We start from the raw sequence: 10,367 nt of genomic DNA, 5'->3' as shown, positions 1-10,367 counted from the left end.
TGCATACAGAATTTTAAACCAAGGCTTCTCTCACCATGGACCACAGGCTCTAAGAACACAGGCTCGGTAGTTGCCATCTAAGTTATCGTAAATGCCTGACTGTTATAATCAGCACCTTACATTTCTTACATAACTCTTATAACTATTTTAGCTAAAACTATACTAGAGAGACAGGGTTCACTATCTGGGTATATCAAATTAAGCTACAATGAAATACATGAAGAATAACTTTTTTAATTGGCATTACAGCAACTTCATGTAAAACATACATTCAAATTATGATACCTTAAAGTCAGAAGGAAATAAAGTACACTTAACTGTACAAGTTAAATACAATAATAAGGTCAAGAATTTGAGTTAAAATTTCTCAGGAAAATACCAAAAGATCAAAAGATTTTTGACAGAACAAAAATGAATAAAAAGAAAATAAAAGAAGTGACCTGATAAACACTTGTTCAATTTAAGGAACTCAGTATGAGGAACAAGACATATTTCTTTACAATTTAAAAAATGTCCAGCTTAGATCATCTTTTGACATTCGTTCGTCTTGCTGTTTTGCTCACAAGTTTCAGGCTGCACGTCTCTGGCTGGCTAGCTGGCGGCGATGGTCTTTTCTGCTCTCACAGGCTCTTTGGGCCTAGAGTAGTCCCAGGGCTGGCGATTCTCAGTGAACCCGTAGAGTTTCCTAAGTGCCACTCGAGCAGCTTCTTCTTCTGCAACCAGTACTGTCTCCCCAGGGCCTTCTGCAATCAGCTTCTTATCACTAGGTAAAAAACCCAACAATAGCCTGAAATTACATAGTGCATCATAAAACAAAGCACACAGATCAGGTTTCCCTGGTCTAATTTTGGCAGCAATATTCACCAAAACTATCAGAAATACTGTGCCTTTTCTTTTCTTTCTACCAGCAGTGTATGAACTGCTGATGAAGGATGCGTTTAAGGCTTGCCAATCTGACAAGCAAGAGCATCTCATTTTGCTTTGCACTTCAATTAAAACTAACGATGAAACATCTTACAACACCATCAATTTTCTCCTTTGCAATGTCTTCCACTGCTTGTATACCTCCGAAGTCCTACATCATATAAAATTAGAAAAATATTTACCTAAACCTTAAAAGTCAAGTGTAAATATTCACAGTTTACACTTAACACTTCTATCCACCGGAAATCAACCTGAGGCAGGTCGACTGTTATGAAAAAACCTAAAAGTTCTCAGCATGGACTGACTTATTTTGATGGACAACATTCAGTTTCTTTTCAGTTCTAGGCTCAATTGAAACTGTTACAAGTGTGGACTGGGGTTAAATCTCTATTATAAGTCAAATTGTTTTAGGAAATATTTAGATTAGCAGGATACTCCATGAGATTTCTATAGTAAAAGGTTGGTTAACAAAAGCTACTATTAGCAAACCACAGATTATCTACCTTCCCCTAAGGATGACCAGCAGGAAAGGAAGTAGTTAGTGACTAGATCACCAAGGGAATGAGGTTTTCAAAAAATCCTTTAATGCAATTAGAGGTTTATTAAAGAATTGTGAAAAATCAGTTTTCAAGACTTCTGATGAATATTATGAAGATTAAAATTTTACTAACCAGTATAAGCCAACAAAATACACAGGCAAAGCTGTGGTGCTTCCAGACTGCCTAGTGAGTCTAGATTCAGGAACTGAAATATTCCTTTTCTTCAGTTCTTGTACCAGTAGCCCCATGGGATTTATTATCTTCCACATCTCAAAGAGTTCTTTTCCCGTCATTTGAGTAATTAAGAAGTCCTGCATATAAAAACATAATTTATACATTAAAAAAAATTAGTATAAGGAAAATAAGAACCATAATTCAAAGTTCACTTTTAACAGAAATTTTAAAATTTAACACGATTAAGAGATATATGAGCTAGTATGTATTGGGTTGACCAAAAAAGTTCATTTGGGCTTTTCCATAAGATGTGACAGAATAACCTAAAGAAACTTTTTGGGCAACTCAATATAAAATAAAGTACAAGGGTATGTAGTACAGCAGAGGGAATATGCTCCTCAAGGTTTCTTCCTGGAATGACCTTCTTGAGGCAAATGTCACTTCTGTAAAACTTCCCTAACCCTGCTGGAATTAGTAGTCGCCTCCCCTGAGCTCCCTCTACACCTTACAATACGTGAGGGCACTGTCCACATTCCACTCTCTCTGCCTAGGAGCTGTGAGCAAAGACTGGATCCTATTAAACTCTGGTTCCAGTGTTTGGCACAGTGCCTGGCACACAGGAAACAATAAATATTAGGTGAGCAAATGAATGAAGAAAGACCATTCAAACCAGTCAGTTCCACTATGGAGAGTGGCTGTGCTCACACTGTACCACCAACACAGTTAGTTCTACTATGGGAGATGTCACAGTTCTCGACTGAGAAGGAAGATATTTGAATTATCTATCTCTATGAGGATCTATAATTGGAATTGTCAGCAGAAGCACTAAAATATGGTAAACAAGTATTTCCAAAACAGTCTCACGACTACCCTGTGAAAATTTCAAAATGGTGACCAAAAATTGTTTAGATAGTTCTAAGACTCTACATAAGCTATAGAGATTGGGAGAGAATGGACATCAAGGGAGGACTTTGTTAGAATTTATTTATAAAAAAATATTTAATTGCAGGGGAAAGAGGGGGCAGGCGACGCTTTCCTTTTCACCTCAGGCCTGCTGCTGCTGCTGCTGCTAAGTCACTTTAGTCGTGTCTGACTCTGTGCGACCCCATAGACGGCAGCCCACCAGGTTCTGCCGTCCTTGGGATTCTCCAGACAAGAACACTGGAGTGGGTTGCCATTTCCTTCTCCAAGGCATGAAAGTGAAAAGTGAATGAAATCACTCAGTCGCGACCCCATGGACTGCAGCCCACCAGGCTCCTCCGTCCATGGGATTTTCCAGGCAAGAGTACTGGAGTGGGGTGCCACTGCCTTCTCCTAGAGGGCTTCAAAGGGTCCCCTGGCCTCTGAATGAGGCAATGGACGTTCACTCAACTGGCAGTCAACAAACACTCCCGCTTAAGGCAACAGTGTGGCAGAAGCTACCTGCAGTAATGGGGCCAAAGTCCGCACCTGATGTCAGGGGTATAAAAATCCTTAAGACCTGAGGTGAGATTCACAGCAGGGATGTCATTTTGAAAGGAACCCTATCCAGAAAACTAGAAGCTGACAGCCAACAGCCACATGAAGATACATGGTTGTAAGGCTCCAGCTGGGAACAAAATGCTCACTAGTGTCTATTTTAAACAGTGAGCAGACTCAGAAAGCACTAAACCAGCTTTTGGCCATCAAGTCAAGTAAACACCTTCTGCTTTCCTTTCCTACTATTTCCCTCAGCTCCATCTCCAGAGGTGTCAGTTAAAAACCTGCTTCCATAAGACAGACAGACATAAGTCCTGGCTGGGAAGTTGGAAGGGAGACCTTAACTCTGAATGAAGTCTGATTGCTGGTTAAGGTAAGTATCCTTCTTGATCAAAATGATCAGATCAACTTAGTGTCAATACTAAATTACACAGATTCCAACAATAAGGGAAACTGGTTTAAAACATCTAATTTCAAAGGTCTGAATCAAGACTCTTTTTTTGTGACTTGCAGTGATTGCCTGGACTATCCATTATGTAAGAAAGACCAAAACTCATGTTCTCATCCAAAAGCAAAGAATAAAGCTTCTCCCAATTGACAACTTCTAAAAGGACAGTGGAGTTAAATCAAACCAATTACTTAAGTATTTTAATTACTTAAGTAATTCAGTACTTTAAGTACTTAAGTACTTTAAAATACTTAAGTATTTTAATTACTGGCTAACAAGGAATTTGGTGCACATAATGAAAGTTGCTCAGTTGTGTCTGACTGTTTGCAACCCCATGCACTGTATCCTGCCAGGTTCCTCTGTCCATGAGATTTTTCAGCCAAGAATACTGGAGTGGGTAGCCATGCTGATCCAGGGATTGAACCTGGGTCTCCTGCATTGCAGAGGGATTCTTTACTGTCTGAGCCACCAGCAAAAGCCCATAACAGGGACTCAGGAATAGAAGACTGTATCACCCGGAAGAGCAGAACAGCAGCTGGTACTTAAGCAAGGAGCTGCCAAGCCACACTAGGCCCTCCAGCAGTGTCCTTTGGACTCATTCACTCACTAAACATCTGAGCCTCTACTGTGCAGGCACTACCCTTGTCCCTTAGGATGTAAAGCTAAAAACATGGCTTGCAGTCCTGCCATGAGGTAAACACTAAATTTAATATTTAATTCACCTCTAATTATTTAAGAATATTTAAGATACTATCATAAAAATAATTAAGATACTGTCATAAAAAGCTTTTCTTTAGAAAAGGCAGAGGAACCAGAGATCAAATTGCCAACATCTGTTGGATCATTGAAAAAGCAAGGGAGTTCCAGAAAAACATCTACTTCTGCTTTATTGACTATGCCAAAGCCTTTGATTGTGTGGATCACAAGAAACTGGAAAATCCTTAAGGAGATGGGAATATCAGACCACCTGACCTGCCTCCTGAGAAATCTGTATGCAGGTAAGGAAGAAACAATTAGAACTGGACATGGAACAACAGACTGATTCCAAATAGGAAAAGGAGTATGTCAAGGCTGTATATTGTCACCCTGCTTATTTAATTTACATGCAGAGTACATCATTTGAAATGCTGGGCTGGATGAAGTACAAGCCAGAATCAAGATTGCAGGGAGAAATATCAATAACCTCAGATATGCAGATGACACCACCCTAATGCCAGAAAGCGAAGACGAACTAAAGAGCCTCTTGATGAAAGTGAAAGAGCAGAGTGAAAAAGTTGGCCTGAGGCTCAACATACAGAAAACTAGGATCATGGCATCTGGTTCCATCACTTCATGGCGAAGATGGGGAGACAGTGCAAACAGTGACAGACTATTTTTTTGGACTCCAAAATCACTGCAGATGGTGACTGCTGCCATGAAATTAAAAGATGCTTGCTCCTTGGAAGAAAAGATATGACCAACCTAGACAGCATATTAAAAAACAGTAATTTGCCAACAAAGGTCCATCTAGTTAAGGCTATGGTTTTTCTAGTAGTCATGTATGGATATGAGAGGTGGACTATAAAGAAAGCTGAGGACTGAAGAAGGATGCTTTTGAACTGTCGTGTTGGAGAAGACTCTTGAAGGTCCCTTGGACTGCAAGGAGATCCAACCAGTCCATCCTAGGAAATCAATCCTGAATATTCATTGGAAGGACTGAATGCTGAAGCTGAAACTCCAATACTTTGGCCACCTGATGCCAAGAACTGACTCCTTGGAAAAGACCTGATGCTGGGAAAAACTGAAGGCAGGAGGAGAACGGGATGACAGAGGATGAGATGGCTGGATGGCATCACCATCTCAATGGACATGAGTTTGAGTAAACTCCAGGAGTTGGTGATGGATAGGGAGGCCTGGCATGCTGCAGTCCATGGAGTCGCAAAGAGTCGGACACAACTGAGTGACTGAACTGAACTGATAAAAAGCTTTAGGTCTTTCTCAGTTTGGATCAGGAGAAAAATTCACATGTAACCTGCCAAGGTCATAGTGCAAAGAAGTAAAGTACAAAAAGAAATTTTTCTTTCTACCTCAAGCATGTTCCAGCACGTGCAGCTAACAATCACCTACCCTGATGAAGAGTGCAGTCCTCTCGGGTCCACTGCTCCGTAGCAGGGCTCCGATCACTGCAAAGAAGGTCTGCCGTAACACAGCTGGGGGGACAGGGAAGTCCGCACTCAATGTCAACTGCTCCACTGCCAAGTTTCTAGCCACGTGACACACAACTTCCTCACCAGTGAGATAGTCAACCAGACTTTTAACGCCTTCAGTGGGCAAGTCTGGGAAAGCGGCCGCAAAAAATTGCGTGAGGCATGTCTGTGAAAAAGATGTCCCTTGTTCAGATAGTTCTTGATTATCTTTGAGGTTCAGAAGAACAGCTTCCTTCTCTATTCCAAGTTTTTGGCGTTTGGCCTCCTCGCTTTTAATATAGCAGCTATTAACAAATGCAGTTTTGAGAAGATCTAATGAAAAAGTTTCCTGTAACCGAGGGCCAAATGCTTGTATTTCAGCATGGTAATCCCAATTGGGCTTCTCCGAACTGAAAATGTAAAACACAAGACAGTAAGAGATAATAAAGAGAACAAGATGTTGCTGTGATGCAAACATTTCTCATTGTGATACAATTTTAGTTAATTATATAAAGAAAATTTTAAAAGACTGAGCTTAATTCCAGAATCTGATTTTCTAAAAATTAAAACTTAAGTCAGATGATTACTTGTGGTCCTTTGCTGGATTAACTGTCCCTCTGAGTCAACTGCCACATCAAAGCAGTTCATCAACAGAGACTAAGACCTTATCCTCACTTTTAGGTTCTACTGTTATAACCATGGAACTATGCTTTATACTCACACATGAAACAGAAATTATAATTTCATATGTTCTAGTCATAAACACTAAGTATGTTATATTTATCTTGTATTTTATTGTTTTAAGATTTGGAAGCATTCATTGAAAATTAGCAATAAAATCTAGTATCAATTGCTAATTTTCAATGAATGCTTCCAAATCTTAAAACAATAAAATACAATATTGTAAGTAGGTTAAAACTTCACAATCATTCTCTATATCGACTAAAAGGTCTTTTAAAAACTAAAGACAATAAACCAAAAGTAAAACCCTCAAGTAAAAAAGGGCTGCAAAGCATAAAGATCTGGGTTGTAAGTCATTAAGATATATATAATCTATATAATATATAAAGTTTCTAACAACTATAAAAGCCTAAAATGACTAACCTCACTATAACCAAATGTAGATTAAGAAGGAACACTATTTTACTATTGTTTTTAGGAAAAAACTTAATATTCTGTGTTGAAAAAATATAGAACTATGAACATATATGTTCCTACCAAGTGTATAAACTACATCGGCTTTTTGGGGGGAAGGGCAATATTAAAATAGCTATCGATTTTCATACTAAATTTCCAAAGGAGCAATAACTTCAAAGCTATTCGGTGTTACATCGGTTGTAACAGCAACAGTAACTCAAACACCCGTCAAACGGAGCCATCAAAGAGCGAGGTGCATCTATTCGCACCACCACGACACAGGTCAAAGAAACATTATTAAAAAAAAAAAAATGCAAAACCTCACGTATAAGGGGATCTTTTCTGGAGTTATATGAAGATCTGAGGGTCTTCCTGCCAGACTTTCCTCTAGCAGAACAAGATTAATTATGGCAAAAACCTAAAGCCAAGCTGTTTTCCTTTTCCTCTGGACAGTGGACTTGTCATTGTGTACTTTTTTCCTTGCCCTATATTGCAATACTGTTTTGTGCTTTCCTCCCTCTTGTCCGTACCCAAGGAATTCTGAGGCAGCAATACAAAGCAGGGGCTAAAACACGCAAGCCCGGTATAGGTTACCCTCCAGCTGGCCTTATTTCTCACAAGTCTCAGTCTGCTGCTGCTGCTGCTAAGTCGCTTCAGTCGTGTCCGACTCTGTGCAACCCCACTGACGGCAGCCCACCGGGCTCCCCCATCCCTGGGATTCTCTAGGCAAAAATACTGGAGTGGGTTGCCATTTCCTTCTCCAATGCATGAAAGTGAAAAGTCAAAGTGAAGTCGCTCAGTCGTGTCCGACTGTTAGCGACCCCGTGGACTGCAGCCTACCAGGCTCCTCCGTCCATGAGATTTTCCAAGCAAGAGTACTGGAGTGGGGTGCCACTGCCTTCTCCTACAGGATTCCAAATGGGAGTTCCAAGAGCGTCGGGGGCAGCCATGCGCCCAGCTCCTCAGCAGTAATGCATGCCCTTTGCCTCCGCCACGCGTCCACGACCCGTGGGAGTCTCTATCGCACAACTAGGGTCAAGCCAGGAGTAAACGAGCGATGAGCATCCCTACCCGCCACCCGGCCGAAGCCGCGGGGGAGCGCTCCCCGGCTCCAGGACCGCCACCCCTATCCTCTTCCCCCGGTGGCTCCTACCGGCGCACCGGCGGCGGCGGGCACCGGAGCAGGCGCCACCGCTCTAACTCCTTCTGGAACCGGAAAGCGGCGCGGAATCCCTTCTTCACTCCCCGAACCGGCGGAGCGAGAGTGGGGCCGGCCGTGGCCAGGAGGCAATGGGGACCTCGCAGCAGCAGCTTCGTCAGGCCGGATGCCATTGCACCGGAGAAAGCAATGGAGGGCGGAAAAAGGAGAGCCGGAGCAGTGTCGCAGTAACACAGTTCCCCCGGAAACCAGGAGAGGCGGCGGCTGAGCCAGCGCCCGGTGGGTGGGGGCCAGTAGGGGTGTTTCAGGGGGCATGCGCAAAAGTTGGTTTTTGTTTTGTTTCGTTTTGTTTTGTTTATTTCCTTCAGTTAAGTCCAGTGGCTCAGTGGTGTCTGGCTCTTTGCCATCCAACCATCTCATCCTCTGTCGTCCTCTTCTCCTGCCTTCAGTCTTTCCCAGCATCAGGGTCTTTTCCAATGAGTCAGTTCTTTGCATCAGGTGGCCAAAGTATTGGAGCTTCAGTTTCAGCATCAGTAGTTCCAGTGAATATTCAGGGTTGATTTTTTTTGCAGGATTGACTAGTTGAATCTCCTTGCTGTCCAAGGGACTCTCAAGACTCTTCCAACACCACAGTTCAAAAGCATCAGTTCTTCAACGTTCAGTCTTCTTTCTGGTCCAACTCTCACATCCATACATGACTACTGAAAAAACTATAGCTTTGACTAGACGGACCTTTGTCGGCAAATTAACGTCTCTGCTTTTTAATATGTTGTCTAGTTGGTCATAGCTTTTCTTCCAAGGAGCAAGCGTCTTTTCACTTAATGGGTGTAGTCACTATCCACGGTGATTTTGGAGCCCAAGAAAAAGAAAATCTGCCCCTGTTTTCATTTTTTCCCCATCTGTTTGCCATGAAGTGATGGGACAGGATGCCATGATCTGTTATTTTAATGTTGAGGTTTTTTTTTTTTTTTTTTAATATGGAATGCTTCACGAATTTGCATATCATCCTTGTGCAGGGGCCGTGCTAACCTCTGTATCGTTCCAGTTTTAGCATGTGTGCTGACGCGAGCTGGAATGTTGAGTTTTAAGTGGTTTTTTTGCTCTCCTCTTTCAGTTTCATCAAGAGGTTCTTTAGTTCCTCTTCGCTTCCTGGCATTAGGGTGGTGTCATCTGCGTATCTGAGGTTATTGATATTTCTTCCCGCAATCTTGATTCTAGCTTGTGCTTCATCCAGCTTGGCATTTCAAATGATGTACTCTCCGTGGAAGTTAAATAAGCAGGGTGACAATATCCAGCCTTGACGTACTCCTTTCTCAATTTGGAACCAGACCGTTGTTCCATGTCCAGTTCTAACTGTTGCTTGTTGACGTGCGTACAGATTTCTCAGGAGGCAAGTCAGGTGGTCTGGTATTCCCATCTCTTTAAGAATTTTCCAAAGTTTTTTGTGATCCACACAGTCAAAGGCTTTAGTGTTATCAGTGAAGCAGAAGTAGATGTTTTTCTGGAATTCTCTTGCTTTTTCAATGATCCAACAGATGTTGGCACTTTGATCTCTGGTAATTTGACCTTTTTTTTTCCGACTTGGGCATTAATTACTCTTGGGTGTACAGAGCTTCGTGGGCTTTGGGATCCAGAAATTTCTGGAAGAAGTTGCTTCATCTTGTCAGTTGCTCTTGTTCCTTCTGTCCTAATTAAAGTAAGACAAGCTGTTTCATGTTTAAAGAAAACACTTAAATTCTCAAAAAGAAAATATTTCTTATCAAGGCGTAGTCTTAAAGAGTTCAAGACCATGAATCTAGCAGCTGTTTATAGACAAATATTTACCTGGCATGTCTCCAGAATCCTTCCTTTTAGGAGCCCTAGACTAAGAGATTATTGAATCCAAAATAAACATTTTTATTTAAAAACAATCTAAGTACAAACTGTTTTACAGCAAAAGGAGGAGGAGGATGGGAAAAATAGGTCAAAATGGGAACAGTGGATTTATGTCATTTTTTTTTCTTTATCTTTCACTCTTTAGCAATATCATCATATCGCTTTCTTTGTTGTTCAGTCACTCAATCGGATCCAACTCTTTGCCCCCTTATGGACTGCAGCACATCAGGCTTCCCAGTCCTTCACCATCTCCTGGAGTTTGCTAAAATCATGTCCATCGAGTAGGAAATGCCATCCAACCATCTCATCCTCTGTCGTCCCCTTCTCCTCCTGCCTTCGATCTTTCCCAGCATCAGGGTCTTTTTCAGTGAGTCGGTTCTTTACATAAGGTGGCCAAAGTATTGAAGCTTCAGTTTCAGCATCAGTCCTTCCAATGAATATTGCTTTCTTACCAAACTGTTAATTTATTTTTTAAACTTAATATTAAG

At 41.5% G+C, this 10,367-nt stretch overlaps 1 protein-coding gene and 1 pseudogene across 1 annotated transcript; both read right to left on the bottom strand.

The window, feature by feature from the left end:
• Nucleotides 1-214: 214 nt before the first annotated feature.
• Nucleotides 215-8,186, bottom strand: MRPL44 (mitochondrial ribosomal protein L44). Its single transcript, XM_052635532.1, has 4 exons — nucleotides 7,999-8,186; nucleotides 5,650-6,118; nucleotides 1,596-1,774; nucleotides 215-763 (listed from the first exon to the last, which is right to left on the bottom strand). Exons 1-4 carry the CDS (start codon nucleotides 8,175-8,177, stop codon nucleotides 592-594), a joined length of 999 nt encoding a protein of 332 aa, XP_052491492.1. The 5' UTR covers nucleotides 8,178-8,186; the 3' UTR covers nucleotides 215-591.
• A 789-nt stretch (nucleotides 8,187-8,975) lies between these two features.
• LOC128044013 (uncharacterized) lies at nucleotides 8,976-9,070 on the bottom strand (annotated as a pseudogene).
• Nucleotides 9,071-10,367: the final 1,297 nt, after the last annotated feature.

The sequence above is a fragment of the Budorcas taxicolor genome, chromosome 2 (genome assembly GCF_023091745.1).
Source record: "Budorcas taxicolor isolate Tak-1 chromosome 2, Takin1.1, whole genome shotgun sequence".
NCBI classification, from domain to species: Eukaryota; Metazoa; Chordata; class Mammalia; order Artiodactyla; family Bovidae; genus Budorcas; species Budorcas taxicolor.
Note: the sequence above shows the minus strand (reverse complement) of the source record. Positions and strands in the feature narration are given on the sequence as shown.

Excerpts from the sequence above, each read along its gene's own strand:
- MRPL44 (XM_052635532.1), bottom strand. The coding sequence starts at position 8,177 with ATGGCATCCGGCCTGACGAAGCTGCTGCTGCGAGGTCCCCATTGCCTC. Across the intron at positions 1,775-5,649 it reads GGACTGCACTCTTCATCAGG|GACTTCTTAATTACTCAAAT; the intron begins GTAGGTGATTGT and ends TTTTATATGCAG. Across the intron at positions 764-1,595 it reads TATTTTGTTGGCTTATACTG|TGATAAGAAGCTGATTGCAG; the intron begins GTTAGTAAAATT and ends TTTTTTACCTAG.